Here is a 23,731-nt window from a genome sequence, read left to right on the forward strand (position 1 = left end):
GAACTGTTTTCTAATGCTTTTTTGGTTTTTCCACCAAAGATCATTACTACATTACTTGCATATGCTGCAGTTTATTTTGCCTTTATAAATTCACTTTATTCATCCCAATTGGGAAATAAGGTTCTGCATTTTGCCCATCTCGAGTGGATGGGCTGTCATATATCGGCACCCATGGGAGCAGCAGTTCAGGGGTTGAGGGCCTTACTCAGGGGCCCACAGTGGTTCTCCTGACCCAAACCCATCTCTGTACCCAAAGGGCAACCACTTCCCATTTTCATTTTCTTTATTTTCTTCCTCCATCCATCTCTGACAAATACATAATTGCTGGTTGTTGTTAACATTAACATTAACATAAACAAAACAAAAGAAATGTGTATCAACTCTTGGAAGAGTCCTCCAAACGTCTCTCTTGTTAGCATTGCGAATGAAGCAATAAAGCTGGTCCACTGGGATGACAAGTATTTTTTTTAAATAATAAATATTTTTGTGTGATTGTAGACGGAATGATTGTTTTTACTGCTTGCTGCAAAGCAAATTATCCTTATGGGATAATAAAGATTTCTTGAACATTGAGCTTTGGTGTAAAATATACAGCTATCATATAGGGAGGAAAGTGCATACAGCCCTGACGAGCTTAATCTGCACTGGGCTAACTTTGCAAGTTTTTATTCATATATGAAACCCTATCACTTTAGTTTTAGATAAAACAATATTAATGGCCTTGCAGAGAATTAAAATCTCTCTTTTTGCAGGTGTTTGTTATAACTCTTTGCAACTCACCTTGTTTGGTGTTTTTTTTTTTTTTACATTTATTTATTTATTTATTTTTTAGATTTCTTGAATATTGCCCAGGTTTGTTTTTGGATTTTATTCCAATTGAGGCAGGATTTGAGGACTAGGGAGTGACAGATCCCCCCACTGCCATATGGATATCTGTCAGTGTGCCTGAAGCTGTTATCTGTGACTGCAGACACACACTTTTCACCACCAAAGAGCCTTGGAAAGAGAGACAGTTGGGCAAAGTTTCAGACTGAACAAGGAGAGGAAATTAAAATGTAAAATGTCTACTCAGTTGTCATACTCCTGTTGACTCATGAAAAAGGACACAAGGCATTGGCTTTTATTGTCTGGAAGACAACACTGTTTATTGCTGCAGCCATATCCAAGCATAACATCTAGGTGCACCAAGGGAGATCCAAGTGTATATAAATTATTATATTGTATTGAGCTTTGATTGTTGAGAATTTCTCTCCTACAAAAACACCCGACGGGTTTATTGTTAAAACTGCAACTACATGGTAAATGAATATTCCAAAATATGCAACATCACACAGGCATGCATGTAACCAACAGAAAGATTTGCTCTAACATAACACAGTTGTGAAAGAATGAATTTTGGATAAAATCACAATCTTTTGAATGTCTAACCAAGCACATTTAGTGCCTAAGCTCTATGTCTCAAACCATCAGTTAATCATCCTGCAAAACAATTCAGGTTTTCTATAGAATTGTACCTTTCAGTGTTTTTCCACAATATAAGCTTCACTGTACAAAGTTGCATGCACATGAAAAGATAAGAACAGTAATATATTTACTTTCTATCATATTAAAGCATTGTTAGCTAGCCTTGAATCAAGAGGTGACAGAGAATCAACTGAGCCACCACAAGTGAGCTCTTGACTCATGGCTCATCTAAGAGCTAGTTTAGTGACTGTCTGCAGCAACCAAGCTCCCAGACAGCTCTTGGCTAAAAGCTGAATTTTACTCTCACATGTACTTTCTCCACAAAAGCTAAGGAGCTCTTTCCCATTTTCAGAGCAGAAACCAGGAACTTGAAAAACCAAACTATGAGGCATGTATGTTTCAAATTGTTGTATACTGTTACCAATACCTTCATGTGGCAGTAGAATGCTTAAACAAGTAATCAGCTGTTGCAAAGCACTATGTAGCGATATGTTCCAGCTCTAAGTAAGTACCTGATAGGGTAAGCCCCTGCAAAGTCTACATGGATCCAGGACCACAGTGACTATGACCATTCCCAAGGGTGTAATGGTGGTGTGGTGACTTGTGGTATGTTTGACATTCTTAACACGACTGCACTTCCCTTTCAGTGTTCTCATCCATACCTGGCCGCCATATATATGACCTTGCCAGGCCTTACATCTTTGAGATGCTCATATGATGCTGGTGCAGAAGCTTCAGTATTTTGTCTCTGCCTTTGGTGGGGATGACTATTCTGACTGCATCCCTTACACCGTGTTTTTGTTGATATGGCTTGAAACAGGCATCTGTTTGTACAGGTCAGCCCTTTAAAGTGTGTTAATGAATTTGGGACAAAATTGTGTCCTTAGTTGTCCAACGTTTGATTTGTGCGGTGGCAACTAGCATGTCATCCAGTACATCCATCATCAATACTTGTTTGGCCAACCTTTTCAGGTGTTGTTTCTTGCACAGGCAATCTGCTCAGCACATTAGCATTTGCATGGTGTTTGCCTGGCTTGTACGCTATGCTGTACTCACAAGTGCTCAATGTCACAGCCTATCTTTGCACTCTTGGTGAGCCCATCTGAGGTATAGGCTTCTTCATGTTGAAAGAGAAATTAGTGGCTTATGTCTGTATAGATAGTGAAAACTCGACCATACAAATAAGCCTTCTTTGTCCAGCTGAGAGTACCTCTTTTCAGCAGGTGAGAATGGGCGTGACATAAACCCCAGCGGTTTCTCACTACCATTGTCCATCCTGTATGACAGTACAGCTACCACACTGCATGGTGACGCATCACATGAGAGAAGTAACGCTCGATTTTTTGGAAAATGCTTCTTGTTTCTTGTACCACACCCAGTTTACATTCTGTCTCAAAAGTTCATGTATGGTGGGCCAATAGGGTTGCCAGATTGGAAAGGAATTTGTTGTAATAGTTTAACAAAGCCAAGTACTTGCTTCTTTTCAGCCGCAGGTCAGCCTCCTCCAACCTGCTCAACACCTCGGCTACGTTTTTCAGGTGGTCTGCCTCATCCTCCCCACTTACCAAATCTAAATACACAACCACCACAGGTATCTCTATCAAAAGGCCTTCCACAGAAATATGGCTGGTGCAGATGCTACTCCAAAAGGCAGCCTGTTGTACCTGAATAGCCTTTGTGCGTGTTCACTGTCACATTCTTTTTGGATTCCTCATCCAGGAGTATTTTCTGGTGAGCGTGACGAGTTTTGAGAACTGCTTTCCTCCTGAAAGAGCTGTGAACAGGTCCTCCACTCTAGGTATTGGATACTGTTCCAGGAAAGCCACTGTATTTACGGTATGCATGAAGTCTCTGCACAGTCTTTCTGTCCCTGTAGGCTTCTGAATGGGCACAACTGGTGCCGCCCATTCCACATCTTTTACTGCCGAGATTATATTTTCTCCCTGTAGTCAGTCTATTTCTTCATCTACTTTTGCTCGCATGGCAAAAGGAACATGTCCTTCAGTCAGCCTTGCCCCAGCAAGCTGAGCCCATCACCTTCGACCTTGATCAGGGGCAATTTTTTTGTTTGCTGCTGGTATTTTACTCTATGGTGACCAAGAAGTGCTAAACAATATTACATCGAGTGAAACAATTTTACAAGTTTACCAAAACACAATTTCAAAGATAGGTGTTAGACCAAAATCTGAGATCCAGATGTTTCACTGAATGTAAATATGTATCACAAAAATGTAAAAGTGTTTCACTGGATGTAATATTGTTTTGCACTTCCTGGCCACGTTAGTACTCTGACTAGTGTGGCACCAATCACTTCAACATGATCCCCTGTGTAAGTTTCCAGTTTAATTTTGATGGGCCTCAGACTAGGGAGTTTGGTGTGTCTCTGTGCTTCTTTAAATGTTTCTTGACTCATGACTATAAGGTAGCATCCAGTGTGAATTTCAAAGGTTACATCTCTTTCACTGAGTTTTAGATCCACAGTGTAGGGGTCTATTTTTTGCGGGTGCCATGTGCTCCAACCCACTAATTTGTAAAGTTGCTCTTGTCTACTTTTGATGCTGTTCACTGTGAAAGAGTCCTGTCCAGAGCCGTCACTGTCACTTTCATCTTTTGTCTCCACTACTTTATAGGAATGGTAGCGTGAACTCCGGTTTTTGTTTCTTTAGAATGAGTGGACCACCTCTACAGGGAGTATAACTACGAGCCATATCAAAGTAGGTATACTAGTAACAAATTATTAACTGCGATACCACACAAATGTTCCATGTGGAACATGCGGGCTATTTAACCTCATCGTTCTGAGACTACAAATCAGGGCTATTCAAGTCTAGTCCTCAAGGGCTACAGACCTGAAGGTTTTAGATGTTTTCCTGCTTCAACACACTTGACTAAAATTAACTGGTCATTGTGCTGAACTTCACAAGCTGTTGAGTTAATTTCATTTTAAACAGTTATGTTGAGCCAGGGAAACATTTAGAATCTGCAAGATGGTGGTGAGTTAAAGAGCCCTGCTGTAGATGAAAGACATCATTGATAGCCAGTTTTGCATATATGTTCATGAATCCTCCAGCAAGGGAATTTCAGGTATAGTTGTAACACATAAAAAAATTATGAACATATAAAAGTTAAAAGGTTAAAAAGTTATAATGGGGGGGGGATTAAGCCAGAAACTGAGTTGCATAAACCTAACCAGCAAGTAAAAAACAAAAAAAAACAAAAAAAAAAAAACAAAAAAACAAAAACAAATTAAAGTAAAAAACACAACAGCTTGGAAGCCTCTTTCTCGTGCTGGTCAACAGCCTGGTCACTTTCATTGTTTGATGAAGTTCAACCAGTGTAGTTGTGTTGGTAACTATAGCACAAACAGCACAACCAAGCGGATCCTACAAGTGTTCAGTTAGGTTGAGGTCCGTACTTACAGCAGGTTATTCTCTGTGATTATCCTGGGTACGTGGGAGATGGTGTCTTGATGATGGTGTTAAGCTCCAGAATCAGGAGATATGTCATACCACTGGCTCGAGAATGTCATTTTGATATATTTGTCTTATACATTAAATGCAAATCAGATACCAGTCATACATCTGTGACTGACACACCTGGCAGCATTCCGATGTCATTGCAAAGGTGACTAATTAATCCACATGAGCATGATCCTTACAAGCTTTACCTTGTTGTGACTAATCAGGTTTTTCAACAATGTACAATACAACACCAACTTGTATTATTTAAAGTAATTTCCTTACTTTTTGTGCCAATTTTATTTGTTTTTATCATCCAGTTTTTTTTCAATTATTTATAAAACAACAAAATTGGCTAAATGAAAAAAGCACAATTGTGAGGAATAAAAGTTCGTGTTGGGAGTAATGATGCAGTAGTTTAACAGCTTTATATTGTGCTACACTTTCATTGCAGTATAATTGAGCTGGCTGCTGAGAAACACTCCACAGCATAGACATATGCTATGTTGTCTCTTGAGGGAAGAAAATACATGAAAAGCTTGGAAACTCCCAACGGACTTTATTTTCCTTTTGTTGTTATCTCTGATTCCCTTAGTGTAAGTAAGGTAAGTGGGACAGTAACTTTAACCCTGATCACAGCCATGTAACCAGTTCAGTCTAAACCCAACTACCTTTTGTCTTCCTCAAATTATTTTGACGGAATCACTATGATGGAATCTTTTTTTTTTAAATCTTGGATCCAAATATTTATAATTCTCTATACAAACTGCTCAGATCACTATGTGTCAAAAGTCATTAATGCCTCTAAAAGATTTCCAACCCTTAGCCTGGTTTTTTCCTATAACCAAACCTCATGTTCCACCAAAGGCTGATGAACAGTGTATAAATGATGTGTTGAAAGAAATGCAGTGACATGTCTGTTAAGGAGATAAATTGTCTGCTTTACTCAACGAGACAAGCTTGTAACTCCCAGAGGAGGTGTTCCTGTAAAGTCACTAACACTCTGACATTATTTAAATGAATCGGCTGCATGGCTCATGACCTGTTCTGTGATGTTCAGTTTCTTTATTGCAGCTGTAACTGTCATAATCAAAGAAAATCCAAAATAAAAGAAAAAGACAATGTGCTTTTGTATAAAGAATTTCTAAATTCAGTGATCCACAAAAATGCTAGGTCTCTTATGTCTTTGCTTCATTGCAGAAATATTGTGTTTCAAATATGACTCTGTGGTGTCAGAATAATAGAGGCCAACCAATTAAAACTTCGACATCAAATCCCATTTTCTTGTGACTTCAACCAAATGCTTCAAAGTTTCTGATGTGCTCTGCCAGCAGATTTATTGTCAGCAGAAAAAAAAGGCACATTTCCCCGGGGCTTACACTCTTCCCCTGTCTTTTTTCTCAAGAGAGAATGTTGTGTCGGCTTTATTAAGAAAGTGCAACAGCTTCATTACTACCTGTCATAGTCTGCACTGCTTAATTTTTTATTCTCCTGCTGTTAATCTATCTATTCATCTAGCCATCTGTCTATTTTTTTATTTGTATGAATGACCAATTTGTATTCTGTAGCAGTCCTCAGCAGCAATCATAGCACATAGAGGAAAGAACTATTCAGTTCACTGAAACCTTTTTAAATTAAATTAAATGTGTGAAACAATTTTCTAAACAGTATGCACAAGTGTATCATGTCCACAAGCAGCCATAGTTGATTCAACCAACCTTATACAATATTTAACTCAATTTTGTGCCAGCAAGTTCTTTGTTTTTTGTTGTTTTGCAAGCAAAAGCACACAAAATAGTCCTAAAAGTGCAATGTTGGCCTCCTCATAAGCACACCAGTACATATATAGAAAGTTTTTCTGAAGTGTTTTGACTTATCTGGAAATGATTTAATCAACGCCCAGTGGGCCCAAAATGCATTGAGAGCTTCGTTCCATGAATACTGCACACACCTGCTGTGCCCTGCAAATTGTTTTCCTTTGATGCATCTCAGGATGCTCTTAAGAAACAAAAGTTGGACCAAATGCACAGATGGCGAAGTCTGGGTATTTTCCATCTTTAGAGCTGAAAATGTCTGGGAAATAGTCATTTTAATATATAAACAGCCATGAAATTGTGACAAATTGCTTAATACTGAGTAGACAAATTCATCCATGTAAATTTCATGATGCAGGTTTTTCCCCAACATTGCATTTTAACAAAATGAAATGTGTTACTCACTTCACCTGTCAGGGGTTTTAATCATGTAGCTTGCTCGTGTTGGTCATATGAATCATATTGGCAATCAAGAACAGACATGACTCAACCAGTTTTTCATAGAGAACTTTATTGGATGTATTGATATATTTATATTTTCATATATACCCTCTATTTATTTTATTTTTTTATTTTATTATTTTTTCCAGTGAGGATCAATGTACAGTATTGTATTGCTTCCCTTTATCATTATTGTCCTTTACATGTATCGGTCTGCTGAATGGAAATTCACTAGTTTTACATCTGAAGAGTTTCAGACTTGACTTGAGTCGGTAGCATAAGTGTTGGGAAAATAACTGAGGATGGCTTTTACAATGCTAGGGCAAATCTAAAATAATAAAATACTAGTTCTTTACCTACTTTTATTCCAAGTTTAGAAAAAATGCCAATGTTTATTTAGTGATATAACAATACATGCATTTTATAACACAGAAGCTGATGCACTTTATTGTAAATTATGTCTAATACTAAAAAAAACAAAACAAAACACTGAGACTGCCGGCAAAGGCCACGTGTATCTCATTTTGCCAGCACTAAGGCTACCGATCATGTGTCACAGGTAGGCCTGAAGCCTTTATAGCCCCAAGTTACAGGTGTAAGAGCTCTGAAACAATATAACATTAGGAATATCTATACATACCACCACCAAAATAAATATAATATAAAGTCTATCACCTACAGTTGTACACTAGTTAGAACATTAAAAAACACTGATTATTAGGCTACGTTGGTTATGTGTAAAACACTAATGCAGTTCCTTCAAGGAAATGAGGACAAACCTATTATAGAAAAAAACAAGAAGGAATATAAGAAATAAGAGAGGATCCAAAAATACTGAAAAAAAGTAAAAACTAAAAAGTATATACAACAAGAAAAAGAAAAAGTAATGTATTAAAAAAGAATAATTACATGAAATCAGAATAAAACAAAGGGCATTAATATAATTACTGTAAAAACTAAAAAAGAAAGAAAAATAACAGTGACACTGGGAATAAAGTGTATCAGAAAGATGCCCATTTATCTCTTTAGAATGAGTGGAACAATCAGAAAAAAATAAGAAAAACACTTACATATATTCAACAAATACTGATGTGCCCTCGAGCAAGGCACATGATCCCCAGTTGTTTTAGGGGAGCTGCTCAGAAACAAGCCAGACAGTTAAGGTTTAAACTAGGCAGGTTCTAGTCCCAGCTTTTAATGCTTGCGTGAGGGTGAAGCAGGTCGTTGCTGAAACAGAACATGCATGCTCAGTCAACTGTCCTGGTGCAAATGGATGCAAATACAACAATGAAGATGAAATAAAAACAACTTTACACATTAACACCCTCTCACTTCTGTGCACATGCTTTCCACATGACACCACTGAGCAAAAAAAAGGAAATGAAAAAGAATATAAAACTTACAAAAATGAAAAAAAAAAAAAAAAAATACCCTGCAATAAACATTATGATCATAAGAAACACCAGCAACATGATATTAATACTCAAGTAGATACAATCTCATGTAACCTAGAGATGATAATCAATCACTCAGAACGAAAAAAACAACTTAAAGATTAGCATTTACAGACGTTATGTGCTTGTATTTAGATGAATGGGTCAATAGTATACTTCATAATACATTTGTTATTCTATTTTGTGAAACAGTATTTAGTTATAGCTAACAGAAGAACAGGGGGACAAGGGGCAGTATCTCTTTCCCCCTCCTCCTCCACCTCGTCAACCAGATGCTTGGGTTGAATTCATTTTCAGAAGTGCATTCAGTGTTTGATTCATCAGTCCCATTATCAGATATTTCAACTCCAAGAGTTTTGGTTCAACATGTTATATAGAATATAATTTGGAGAATTATTCTATTTGGAATATCTCGGATAATGTTTCAAAATATGCTTCACTCAAAGTAGTAATTGTTTTTTATTTAGAAATCTTCTCTAAATACCAATATTCTGAATAATCTCTAATGTGCTTTTCATTGTTTTAAAAACTAAATTACATACTTTGAAGAGTAAGATTGATATTTCACTCTAGATCAATGTGTGATTTAATTTCTTTTAAGGTTTTTTAAGGACTTTAACTAAAACTCCACCCCCTGAGTGTAAACTGATTTCAACCCCTACCCTGTTTCTTATTTATTTTCAGCCCTTAGCAGGAACACTCAATAGATGCTGCCTTGGAGCCTTCAGTATTTAATCATCATCATAAGCAGTCATACAACCCCCAATATCCTTCTTTTTTAAGTAATTAAATGCCACAGTGGGTGCAGCACAGATCCTCTATACAAGTACTTTGATAGACTGTGCAGCTTCCTGGCACACAGTGACTATAATGGATGAGCAGGAAGTTAAAATGCAGCTGATTTTGTTGTGATCGGTAATTAATTTTCACTGCTTTTACCTTTAATGAAGGGATGTAGTGGCTAAACCCTGCTAAAATCATAAGCCTAACTATATAGCAAGATGCTACTATTAATGTACTGAGTTGACTTGAAAGAGAGAGAAAAAAAACAAACAAACAAAAAAATAAAACAAAGAATATTTCTCTGAGTACAAAATTAAAGACTCGGGATAAAGTTGCGCATCATGCTGTGGTATCTAACTCAACAGTAACACCTGGCAGTGGTTTAATGGAGACGCTCAAAGTGAAGAGCCGAGGTACTGTATATCTCCTTCTTTCTCTTGGACTGTGCTGAAAGCCCATCTGTCATCGTAATTACTCCTAACACAGAAATAAATGGGCTCACAGTGTGGCAGCATCCTCCCGTGTGTGTGCTGTTAGGTTACATATGGCTGGGGTCAATCTCTGTAGACCAGAGGTTAAGTAACTACTGTCATCTTGAATTGGTGGCCAGCTCGGTACTGGATATTGTGTCATTCTGCTTCTTTAAACGGAAATTTGACACAGCTGTAGCTCATACATCTGTGCACATTTTTTTGTTGTGTGTGTTGACTGTTAAAGAATGTCTCAAAATAAGGATTTTGTGTTTGGAAGAAAGAAAATATGCCTCAGAATTTAGGTTCAAAACAGATATCTACACATAGCAAAGTATGATTTTTGTTTAACATGTCATTCGAACGGAGACTCAGAAACCAAAATGTAAACGTAAAAATTTTCTAATACACTGATTCCATCGCTGCACAATCAAAGCACACAAACAAGTGTTTAAGGCAGAGGTAAAGTACTTGCACATGGCATTGGGTGTTTCATGACTGTTTATGATAATAGTTGTATCTATGGCTGCGAGATACCCCAGGCTCAATGACATTAACATTACTGTTGAGATGTTTCCTACACATTTCAGCCCTACTGTTCCCCCTCCCATTATCTTCCCTTTGCCCTCAACCCCTACTCTTTGAGGTTAATTTTAAACTGGCGTAGTTTTCCTGTTAAGCGTATCTGAGTTGCTATCCCTGTCTCTTTTGGCTGTCAGTCGGTCCAGGGTTCCCACGTTTCCCCTGTCCCTCTCCATAGTAGCTGTGGATATAGGGGCTGCCTGGGCAGGTGCAGCAGCGGATGTGGACGTATTAAGCGGTGCTGCATTCTGGGCTACAGCTGCCGCTGCCGCTGCTAAGTTGGACTTAGAGAGGGATGGGAGTGTACCGCTGCTTATCACTGCACCTCCACCTGCTCCACCCCCGCTGCCACTCGAATCTTTTGGGAAGTAGTTGTGGAGCTGGTAGAGCGTGGCTCGGTCCACTGTGCCGTAGAGCGGAGGGGCGCCTCCTCCAAGGCTGCCCAGCTTGGAGTCCCTTGACAGGGTGTACATGGAGATGTCACCGCCCCCGCCGCTCCCTCCACTGCTGGTGTGGTGTGGGTTGGGCAGAGTGGCCACAGAGAATGGCGGGGCAGATGGTGGCAGGGTGAAGGTCTTAGAAGCTCCGACGGGCGAGTTCTCCTGCGAACGAGGCGGGTCGGTGGAGCGTGAGCTGGAACGAGAGCGCCGTCTAAAACGATAGCTGGGCAGACGGAGCATGGCGTGAGTGGTGCTCTTGAAGAGGTCGGTGCGAGAGCGGCAGCGCAGCTCTTTGTTCTTCTCTATGTAGATGTTAACCGCCAAGACGCCTACCATTTCAGCCAGGATAAAGGACAGGCCGCCAAAGTAGAATGACCAGCCATAAGAGTAATGCCACTTCTTATCCTCATCTTTCTTTGGGGAGATGTCGCTCAGTGCTGCTGAGATGTACACAATCACTCCGATGATGTTGCTGAGGCCTGGGGAGATATACACGTTTAATTGCTCCTCTTATATAAACCAACCTGCAGATTCACAAATAGTTTTGCAGGCAGAGACTGAAGTGCATCCAATTATAAATAAGAGGCTTGTACTATGTAATAAGTCAATAATAAAGTCATTTTGCAAATTGTGCAGCACAAAATGAAGCTGCTATAAGTTCAGTAAGAAAGATCTGTTCACTCATGTCTGCTCTTATTCTAGGTGTTTAGGCTTTCCCTCAGCTACTGTTAGTCACTTTTGTTTTCCCACCTTGTCAAACCACCTCATTCTTAATTCTGCCATCACTGCACTGGTCGAGTATTCTTTTTGCCTGCTACTTTTCAAGCCAGTCTGTCACCCATCCCTTCATAACTCACTTCTCTTATGTCATTCTCTCTCCTAACTGTCTCAGAAAATCCACCTCCTCTCCTGTTACCTTCATACAATCTTCTAGCATGATGCTCTATCAGAGTGTAATTGTCCAACATTTGTATTAAACATTTGGGCAACACTATGTTTTGTTTATTGTTTAATCTCTTCTTATTGAAGTGATATTGCATACTTATTTGACAAAAGAAAAAGAAAGAGACCATGAAAAAAGGCACAAAAGGGAATAAATTAGAAGGGCAAAAGTATGTGTTTTGGATAACAACACCTGCTAAAGTTGAAATACTAAAGCACATGTAGAGACTGAACTTGAAAAAGCACATTTCTCTGCAAAAAATATAGCACACCTGTACACTTACCTGCTGCTACAAAAAGTATCCCTCCACCAAGAATAATGTTCCTTTTGCTCTTGTAAAAGCCGCTGGAGGCAACGCACACTCCACCCAGGAGAAGCAATATGGCACTAAGGATGGGGAAGATGCTGGAAGCTCTAACCACACCTGCACATGATTGCAAACACATTGTCCTTTTAGCTGCACTTTTCTCAGTAGTCAAGCCAACACATTTTCTTGAGGTTCAACACAGTTTGATTTAATAGCATGTGGAACCCCTGGGATAAGGTGTTAATGAAACTTGTTATGGTCGACACTACAACTTTGCTATGGCACGGCAGCCATCTGGTTAAATGTTTCTGCGATGGGGGAGTGGTCCTGGCTCAGCTGTGAGAAGGAGAGTGAGGTGGTGGTGCAGGGAGCAGCAGGTAACGCAGATTGTAACAGATGCAACGCATGTCTAATCCTGAACTCTTTATCTGCAGTAGCATGCTGGAGCCTGGGACAGGAAGGATCCGGGAGCAAGGAAAGACGGCTGTTGTGTTGGTGCACCAGTAAGTGTGTGTAAAACTTACTGAGTTGTGGTGGTTGCTGTGCTGGGTTACCCCTGACGTTGCAAATTTGCTACAGTTTCCTATGTAATATTAAGTAAAAAATGTCTTTTTAGTATCTGGAATGCCTTTATCAAACCTAAAGAATTGCTTTTCTGTTGTGTCAGAATCTAGAAAATAAAACACATCCAGTAATTTATTGTCAAAGAATTATATTAACAGGCAGCCAGTAGCCACATCTGCCCAGATGTTCTGCAAAGGTTGCATTATTCCAATGTCCTCACAAATACTGATGACACTGCAAACCATCAGCAGTAGCAGCAAGAAATTACAGAGGATTGGTCTCCAACTCAGGTGGAAACAGTCAAAAAGGCAGTGTTCAAATTTTCAAGGTGACTTCAGTTTGCTTTAGATTGTTTACCTCAAAAAGGGAAAAATAAACCTCTGATAAACAAATTCAATGCAGTTCTTGTCAGACATGTCAAGCAATTGATTTTTAAGTTTTTATTATTATTATTATTATCATTAATTTAAAGGAGAAAAGTTCTGTGTGGGTGGCATTCATCTCTATAGCACAACATTTAACTATAGGGTTTCCAGTAAGAACAGATTCTGCAGCCTTTAGTGTAGCTTTGTTGTTCAGTCAGAGTTTCAAAGCAAAGCAGACACAGGGACCTAAGATAGCATCACAGCCCCCTTTTCAGAAATACCTTTATGTAACATACATATATAACATATACTTTGCTGACGTATACATGCTGTGGCATGTAAATTTCCGCATTGAGGAATCAACAATCTTATCTTTTCTTATCTTTTTAAGCTAAAAGGTTCAGGGCTGTCAGAAATGACTGCTGTCACAATAGAGGCATGATGTGAAACCTGAATACTGCACTGAAAATAATCCATTAGTGAAGGCTGTTCTTTCAATCCATCTGTGAAAAAAGAAAAAAAAAAAAACCTTCTCTACACCCCCAGACTCCCAACCTCATGCACCTGGGCATCACACACACACACACACACACACTGCACAGACACACACCTTCACGAACACTTTGCTAGAATCTGACATCCATGCATTGATGTCCGCCCACCCTCCCCTTCTGTGTAATGAAGAGTGTTGTGTATGTGTGCTGTTTAGTGTGCAGAAAGTGTGTGTGCCATTTAATTGTTATCTAATATTACTATACATTTCTCTGTTTATTGTTTGTGTATTTGTAACTTTGTGCATGTTACTCACGCAGCAGATACTCTGCAGCATCTTGGTCATAGTCTGCGTCGTCTGGGAAATGATTGATCTGTGAACAAACACCTCTCTTCAAGCCTGAAAACAACATGGAGAAGAAGAGCATAGAAATAAATTACAAGGAAACATTTTTTGCGACTTAAGATCCTGCCAATTTGCCAAACATTCTGACGTCTCTGTTATACAAAATACACAATCAAAAAACTGATGCACATGGCGTCCCTCAGTCTTAATTTGTTTTTGAAAAAATGGCAGTGGAGTATAACATGATATTAGAGTGAGAAGGGGAGGGAAAGAAAGAAAAAAAAATGGTAAAAGGGGGTGATAAGAGTAAGATTAGGAAGACTGGCAGTGAAGGGGAGGGACGTGCAAACATATGTGGTAAATACCAACTCCTTTGGAAAGAGCATTTAAAGATGGTTTGGGGGTGAAAAAGAGTGAAGTGGGAGGGTAAAGCATATGGTGGAAGAGAGATATAAGTCAAGGGAATTAAAACAAGCTGTGAGAGAAAGGATCAAGGATCTTCAGAGATGCATTGACAATATTAATGAACTGATGAAGAGACTAAAACTATGGAAAATAAAAAAGAAAAAGACAGACCTGAGGTGTAATTGTTTTCAAAAGAACAAATTTGATAACAAATAAATGCTGCTTATTTACAGTCAAGCTATAAAATGACATTCAGTAGTGCTTTGAGCTAAAGACTACCAAGTAAACAATATGCTAACATGCACACAATAACAATGCCTCATGCTTATGTTAGCATGTTTAGCCTGGAGAAATAAATTCACCATGCTGGAAATAACTCCCAAGAATGAATTTCTTAGAGTGCCACTTCAAATGAAACAGTAATTTATAAATTCTGTGGAAGCATTATGCTGAGCATTGGGATTTGTGGTAGTTATGTGTAGTTTTTGGTCCAAACCCCAGAACTGATCACCTGAATATGATTTCTTTTGCAACTGACAGTGTTTTCCATACTAGTTTAGATTCTGCTTACTTTGACTGGACGCTTACTGGGAACAGATTTATTACTGCTTTGTGCCTGGTTCAAACCCTGTATCGGTAAACAACAAGGCAAACCGTTAAGCTAGCATCTAAAATTTGTTGACAAAGTGATATTTGTGTCTGACCCTCTTGCAAAGATAAGTTAATGAAATGCTCGGAAAATCAGTCGAGTTTCTGCAGTTAAATATCTAGTTTTAATGTTGGAATCGCAGCTTAAATTTTATTCTTAAAATAACTGCACAACTCTAAAAGCACATCTATAGACATTTAAACTGACCAGAGGCTCACTGACATTTGATACAGGAAAATGTCATATCAAGAAAAAGCTTAGTGTGCTAAGTTTTAACAACTACGTTCAGTTTTCAAATGCCAGTCTTATGCATAAGTGCTTATGGAGCCACTGTCTGCTCTGCAGTGATGCTTCTTCAGGGGGCACAGATTCAAGTGGACCTAAACTTTTTGCAGCTTTTCCTTTCTGCACCTTGTTTCATTTATGTCTGTTTAGATTTAAGAGACCCACCATAACGTTCACAGCTGAGTTTTAATGGTACAAGATTTCATTGGTGCTATTCTAATGGGCAATGGAAAATTATCTGTCCAAAAGAGAAAGAGGTCAATAGCCTTTTAATATCTTTGGGGTGGACAGTCATCTAAAGGCTGAGACACACATAAAGATTTTACAATATCTGAAGTTCTGTTATCTGTTAGAGACCCCACACATAAAGATAAAAAATCAGGCATTACAGTTTTGATCATACTGTGTGTGGTGTGCTCCAATAATCTCAGCACAGAACAACACACACATAACAATTTTGTCCCACAACCGATCTAGAATCTAGCCCTCCGAGCCAGAAATCTTTCGTCATCAAACGTGATTGAACAAAAGCGAAGAAGAAGAAGCATAGCAACAACCGGAAAAACAAAGAAGAACCATGGCAACAACCGGAAAACATGATGTTTTCTGGATGTTTTTATATTAATTGTTTATATTAACAGTTTTTTATACTATGTAATGGAAGTTAATAAGTGAATAAAAAAAAGATATGGTAATTAGCCCTGCTTAGTAAATCCAGGCCTTTGTGTCAAATATCAGCTCAAAGGGTACGCCTGTAGTTTGAATTCAACCTAGCTAGAAATTTATTAATAGTTGAACAAGACACAATGAGACCAGATAAATGGTGTTCAAAGCATCCTGCACATGTATAAGCATAATCCTCCATCAATGTGTATCCTAAGCATCAGCCTTGTCTTCCACCAGAGCCCAGCATGCACACTATAAACCATCAAACAAATCTATATTTGGAAGTTAGAAGTTAGTCCTTGTTAAAACTAACTGAAGATTCGGGACATTTTAATTTGACACCATTGCAGCTGTGAGTTTAACGTCAGACCATTATGTTTTGTTTTTTTTTTTTTTAATATCACATTCTGTCTCTTACTGTTTGGTTAGCATTACACAACAAAAATGACAACAATTAGGCACTTTGTAACTGCTTTGGTTTGTATTAGGACAATATTTTGGGTTTTCAACTTTCTCCACATTGCTTACAAGCCACATTATATTAATTAAAGGCGGTTGATATTCCTGACCAAACACCAGTACATAGAAACTGAGTGGGACCTAAAACCCAATAGTCCAATAGTCATTAATTCATGTAACATGAAACCCCAAATATAAAATGTATTCTTGTAATTGAGGAGATGATGACGAAGTTTAAGGGAAACCTCCAACTAAATTTGTATTTTTGATTTAAAAAAAAAAAAAAAAAAAGAACGAAAAAAGGGCATAAACCAAAATTAAACAGTGAGCAACACAATCATTCAGTCAAGCACTTGCATGTTAAAAAAAAGAAGTATCAGAAACCATTTCTGATTAAATAGTAGACAAAAGCTGAATCAGAAGGAAACATATTTGAATCTGGATGTAGTCTGTGAAAATCTATCATTTTCTCTCAAACACAAATGCTGTCTTTGTTCCTCCACTTTTCTATGTGGCATATAATTCTGTGCCCCCTGTATACATGCTGTGCTGAACTTAAGAGGCTAAAAATATTCCTCAATGCCACTGCTAAACTGCATACCACCATTCTGGTGTTATATGCAACGAATGACAACATGAAGCATTTTTATATCCTTGCTCTACTGACACACGTCTATTTGTTTACAGTTGCCATTTTTGTATTAACATTATAAAATGAGATATCAAATACACACGCACTTGTAAAAAAAAACAACAACAAAAAAATCAGCCAAGAAAAGCATGACATCTGAAAGGATCAGGAACTAGAAAACAAATAAAAAAGCAAAAAAAAAAAAAAAAAAAACTACAAGCACTCGGAGAGCGCAGACCTCCGCAAAGTTATTCACCTGAGTAAAAATTTCAAAAGACCAAAAAGCCCACCCAGTCATCAACTGCATGCCAACACTCTTATGTACTTCAAACTAATTCCATCATCATGATAGATCCCACATCTTTAGAATACTTGACCCTGGAAACATACCCTCAGCAAATGGCTGTAATAGTCATGAAGTTACTGAAGAAATTTGCATTCTCTCTAATTATGGGAGTCTGGGTTAGCTGTTAGTGTTTTTAACATCTACCATAATGTCATCTTGTATTTATTTATTTATTTGTTTTGCCTGTGAAGAAGCTGTACTAATGTCAAAAATATTCTGATCTCCTAATGGTAAAAATTGCTGGATCCAGGCAGTGATCAGGATCTCCGCCCAAATTTGTTCCATATTCAAGTTTTGACATTACTTGAAAATTTAACTAAAATCTATCCAAACATTTTTGTGTTATGTTGGCTGTCAGACAGACAGACAGACAAACCAGTGCCACCAAAAACACAATCTCTGTCTCAATGGAGGTTATAATAATTGAAGGTATCCTGTTATCAGTAAAATTGAAACTAAAATTCTACCTTAAATAATGAGCTAGAACAAACTTCAAATTGTTCCCACAGCTGACAAGGCTACAAGACAGGCTGTAGATGACTTATCATTTATCAGCAGGAGTGATAACACAGTGGTAAAAGAAAAAGGTACAATAAAAGTCCACCTGCTTCTTCAGCCCCACAGACAGCACCATGCTTTTCTCATTATACTTTAAAGCATTTTTCTCTTTTTTCTTACATGTGGATCTTCTTGCTTACTTTTTATCGCCCTCAATCATAGATAGGTTGTTTTTTTGTTTGTCTTTTTGGCAGTGTATGCCATGCCACAAACTACGAACGAAACAATAAGAGGCTTTTCACCCAGAATATTTGAGCTGAGAGACCATAATGTATAAACTGCCATCTACCCTAATTATATCCATTTTTTTAAATCAGTTGTACTAAGTTCAATTGTTTAAAAAAGAAAAAATAATCAGTTTTTCTTTTAGCATAATTGTAAGAAAACACAAATTTATTGCTGGTAGCATCTCAAGGCGAGCAAGATGGAAAAGCTCAACCAGAATCAGCATAATTTTGCAGCAATAATATGAGGCAGCTGTCCAAAATCAGAAATACATAATGGTTAAACAGTAAAACAAAGTTAGAGGACTATTATGTCTGCAGCATGACACACACACAAACAGGCAAATGTGTATTCAAACACTCCACCAACTGTACCTTCCAGGCAGCAGATCCTCCAGAGGCCGGAGTGGGTAAGAGCCCCGGGGTCTTTCTTGTCCTTATTGTTGGAGTCCTCCTGGGTTGAGTTAGCTGTGCTATTGCAGATGAAGGCCCGGGCATACAGCCAGTAATCCGTCCCAATGGCCACTGTCATGAGGGCAAAAGCGGCAAAAGCTCCCATGGTGGTCAGCAACACCTGGATGCCTCGTTCACACCAAACCATCGCTGGACGGGGAAGGAAACTGATGTCTGGAAGAAAAAAGGCAACAAAACCATCAGTCTGGTAGATATATCTGACCTGCGCTCAGTTATGCTTCACATAAACTGTAATTTTCCAGCAGTTGGGGCAAAAGAATATTGTAAAACAAGAGGAAAAATACAATTGTGAAGTTCCATAATAAAATTTTAGTGTGCACCTTTATTTTTGCATAGGGTCTTATGTTTTATTTTAGTTCTTTTAATATTTAAGGAAGGACCCTAACACATATAAAACAATTCAGTTTATTACCTGTCTGGAAAATTGAATCTAGATCGTTCAGGCCCAAGTCCACTTCTTTAACCTCTAGGCCAACACCATATGTATATACACATATAAATAGTATAACAATATTAACAGTATAAATAAATTTACAGTAAAATACCAGAGTAATGCCAGAATTAAACTTGAACTGACCCATTTAACTTTTTTAACATCACATTTTAGTAAAATTGTGCTATATTTGTATTATAATAGTCTTTTTATGCAAAATGAAATATTTCTTTTTACTGCTACATTTTTTTTATGTTATTTTTGAATAACATAAAGGAAGGAAAGGAAGAATAGTGCACCTTCTAACTAAGTAAGTTGTCTGGAAAGGGTATTATGTAACATAGATGTAACCTTTAGACCAGCGGGAGTTCTGCTGGGACTGCCTGCACCTTTACCTACCCACATTATTCGTCTGAATGGTCTGTTTTAATAAATTCTTTCATGATTCTTGATGTTTTCATTAAGCTGGTTATTGAGAAGCAGCTAGGAACTAATCATAGCATAATAGGAAATAAAGTGAGAAAAAAATATTCATTTATGCATGTGAAGCTTTTTTCCGTATAACGCCATGTGACCATTACTTTTGAAACATAGTTTTATGTACATGTGTGGGTGTCTCTGTGTGTGTGTGTGTTTTTATATTTTTCTGCATGTAAATATGCTGTGTTTATGTGTGACTTGTGGGTTTGTGGTCTGGGGGTCTTGATAGGTATTGTTTTTTTATTTATTTTTTTTTTTATTTTGTATTTCATTACATTTTTTAATGTGGAGCACTTTGCATCACATTTCTTTGTATGAAAAAAGTGTTCTGTAGATACATATTGATTGACTGATTGATTGATTGATTGATTTCTGCATGTCACCTGTAATTGGTGTATTCAGTAGTCAAATAAATTCATGCATTAATAGAACTACTGTCCCTCATTGGGCCACTGTAAGTGACTGGTGGGAGCTGCTTATGGGGTTAAGTCTTCCCATCGTATGATGGCAGCATGCAGCCATCTACAAACAAAATGCAGACCCCACCTAAACACACACACACACACACACACACACACACACACACACACACACACACACACACACACACACACACACAAAAATAATAATAAAATCCTGCAAATAACACTACAGTAGGGCCACCTGCAATTTATAATAATAATAATAATAATAATAATAATAATAATAATAATAATAAAATCAAATCTATGCCTTTACAGAATATTCGGTTTAGTCAGAGGCAGTCTAGCTTTGGATTGGACTGCAACATCACTAGTATCTATAGTCCCGTTTCCTCCAATGAGGGCAGGTTGGAACGGGACGAGGAGCAATTTTTTGCATTACCACTCACGAAAATTGGGAAGGGTACCCTAATATCCAACCCGACCTGCCCTACTTTGTTGGAACCCTTCTGTTAGGGTAACAATCTGACCGAACCGACCCAAAAGGGTGGAGCTTGACACACTGCAATCTGTTGATTGTTTGAGGAAAAAAGTCACTTCACGTGCGACCTGGCATAAAAACAAAGCAGGAACGACTCCTTGTTTAGAGCAATGTTTTCTTTTTGTTGATTAAATCTCCATTTACAATGTCGTTATGAAGCACCGCCAAGAAGAAAGAACATACACTGTTGGATGACCACCATTCTCCTCCTTTGTTTCTGAGTCATGTTTTGGATATACTTTAAGGAAGGTGCTGCGATGGCATCATGGACGTAGCTGAGGCATATCGCTATCTAGTTGATACTCCTCCTCTCAAGTAAAGTTAAGGCCCACTTCTGCTTGGCACAGAAGATAGACATGCAAACGGACTGACAGTTTCCTCCATCTCCTGTGTCAGTTACGTGCATAATTTAGTCAGTTTTCAGGGAGCTTAGCTAGCGGTGACACATTAAAGAGGCAGCAATATCATCCGAAATCAGGGGGGCAGTGCTGAGCACAATAACTGACATGCAACCAAGGAAAGAACCAAACCAGAGAAGAAGAAGAGAATCAGGAAGGGAACAAAAAAGCAGAAGAATGAAGATGAGCACAACAACTGTAGAAATTGTGCAAGCTTTTGAAGAAGGACTATATCTCAATGTTTAGTGTGTGTTGGGTGGTTGGAAACAATAGGGGTCAACCATTCAAATGAAATTGGAAATCAAGTGCATAAAAGTGCATAAAAATTCAGTTACTGTTGTGACACCCCTGAGCAACCATATTAACTGATGCCATCCCAAATGAAAGGTTGATGCAAGCAATCAATTGCACAGAGAATAAGACTCTCATTGTGAGCTTTTGAACTTTTTGGCCAATTCATCTGCCCTGCAGGGTGTTTCCATGGTAACAACTCCCAAAATAACAACAACATTGGTACGTATGACCCTGGAAGTGACCTGGCTGTTTGAATATGCATAGGGTACATCCCAAAGACAATTGTTCATTCAATTCAGTGAATTCAAACATGCTTATTATTAGGGACTAAATGTTGAAAAGAATTTTGTGACGTACTTACAAATCTTTATTTCTGCATTTTTCCCATAAAACTTCTTTAATAGTTAATAACAACATTAATGAATGTACAATACTGTTGTAAATATGCCAGATTTAGCAGGTTGCTAATTTCTATCCGCAGTTCCATAAAGAAATATATATAGTAAAAGAATGTATTTATTAATTCTGTTATTTTGTGTGTGTGCAGCTTGGGAACCAAAAAAAAAAAAAGAGTAGAATTTTTTTTTTTAGGTTATTAGGGTATACTGCAAAATACATCATTGATAAAACCAAACAAGGGCTGTGTTTAAAACTTTACAACATGTACATCAACCTTTTATCCTTAAAAAATATGAAATCAACATGTGTCATGGATTTTCAGTAAATTAGAAAAAAAAAAGTTTTCTTTATTATCCAACCTGTTTTATTCTGAAGTTAACCACAGAAACCAACACAGCAAAACAGCAGCAACAGGCTTCCACACTGAGGCACATGAACCATAAAAAGCTCCATTTAAAAACAGTAACAATTAACAAGTCTTCACAGTTTAAAATGATTTAGTTAAGGAGATTTTTGCACAATTTTAATTAAACTGATTGTCAGAGTTGCTTCATGGATCTGCCAAAAAGCCTTATATAGTTTTGTTTGTACAATTAGTACTTCAAATATACTAGAAGTAAAAAAAAGAGACCAGGCAGGTAAACTTCAGGTATGCTTTAGGTTGCAGCAACAATCAATTTAAATAATTGGTTTCTTATGGTATTGTTCACATTCCAATATTATGATAAAAATATATTTTATGGCTAAAAATGAAATTGTCCATGCCGACATTAGGAGATGACACAACCCTACTTGATCCTGGTTGGCTAACGTTTTGAAAGAATATAAGGAATATGAGTGACGAAGGCTGGTTTGTGTTGTACAAATGAGAGGAGAAATCTGTCAGACTGATGCACGTAAGGACAACATAAATTAAATTTCTTTCCTTTTTGTCATATCTGATCTAAATATGACCAAACATTTAGTTTGGTTACAGCAATGCTTGTGCATATTAATCAAAAGCCCTTGCCCTTTGAATTCAGATATCTGTACACATCTGTACTTTGGTGTTCCTGTCCATGTGTCCATAAGGGTGGTTTCCTGCATGACTGTGTTCCTGAAAATTAATTCCTAAACTTGCATATTCATACAGTACGAGTCATGTGTGTGAATGCAAGCGTATTAGAATCGACATATGTAGACGACTGGCTGTGTGTGTCAGAGCACATGCACATTCCTGCGTGAGTGTCTTACCTGGGGGCATGTTTCTCCCTTTAGTCTCCATGTCCTCTCCCCCCTGCTGCTGCTGTTCTTCTTCGTTGTTGAAGAGCTCTCCGTATCCCCGGTCCGAGCCGCCTCCATCCACCGTTTGTCCTTCTCTTTTCTCACCGTCTTCCCCTTCCCTTGCTCCTCTGCCACTTCCTCTCTTCTTAACACTTCTCACCTCCTCTTTTTTCTTCTCTCTCTTTTTTTTTTTTTACCTTGAGCACTCCGTCGCTCCTTCTCAGCAAGTGGTGGACACTTCACTCTGCGTCCTCTCCTCTCATTGAATTGTCACGGCAGTCATCTTAGCAACTGACAGGGGCGAGCTAGAGTTGGTGGTGAGGAGGTGGGAGTAGAAGAGAGACTGAGAGAAAAGACAGAAAAGATAGGGACGGAAGAGAAAAGACAGGATAGATGAAGGGAAGAGAGCTCAGCCTGGAAGAATGAGATGAAAAGATTAGATTAGTGGTGAGGTGAGGTGGGCGGGGAATTTGATTAACAAACGTGACATGGGTCTTGAAACCGGGGGGATGCTCCTCTACCAAAACATCTCCCACATAAACATGTTCTCTCCTCTCTCTCTCTTTCTCTCTCTCTCTCTCTCTCTCTCTCTCTCTTTCTCTCTCTCTCTCTCTCTATATATACACATATATATATGTATTTATATGTATACATACATATTATTATTATAAATATTATTTAAAGTGAAATAAAGAGACAAGCAAAACCTGATGCTAATGGCAAAAACAAGCCCCCTGTCAAACGAGCGAAGCTGGTTTGCCTCCACAGAGAAAGAGAGATAAAGCAAAAGAAAAGAACTGGCGATGCGAGAGAGCGTGCTCTAGTCCATCGCCATGGCAACAGTGGATTCCAAAGTCTATGGTGGAGCTGGTGAGTGTGCA

General features: G+C 38.2%; 1 protein-coding gene across 1 annotated transcript; it reads right to left on the reverse strand.

The window, feature by feature from the left end:
• Positions 1 to 10,113: 10,113 nt before the first annotated feature.
• On the reverse strand, positions 10,114 to 23,339 carry cacng8a (calcium channel, voltage-dependent, gamma subunit 8a). Its single transcript, XM_042012635.1, has 5 exons — positions 22,821 to 23,339; positions 18,522 to 18,773; positions 13,894 to 13,977; positions 12,133 to 12,273; positions 10,114 to 11,385 (listed from the first exon to the last, which is right to left on the reverse strand). Exons 1-5 carry the CDS (start codon positions 22,849 to 22,851, stop codon positions 10,538 to 10,540), a joined length of 1,356 nt encoding a protein of 451 aa, XP_041868569.1. The 5' UTR covers positions 22,852 to 23,339; the 3' UTR covers positions 10,114 to 10,537.
• Positions 23,340 to 23,731: the final 392 nt, after the last annotated feature.

The sequence above is a fragment of the Melanotaenia boesemani genome, chromosome 17 (genome assembly GCF_017639745.1).
Source record: "Melanotaenia boesemani isolate fMelBoe1 chromosome 17, fMelBoe1.pri, whole genome shotgun sequence".
NCBI lineage: Eukaryota > Metazoa > Chordata > Actinopteri > Atheriniformes > Melanotaeniidae > Melanotaenia > Melanotaenia boesemani.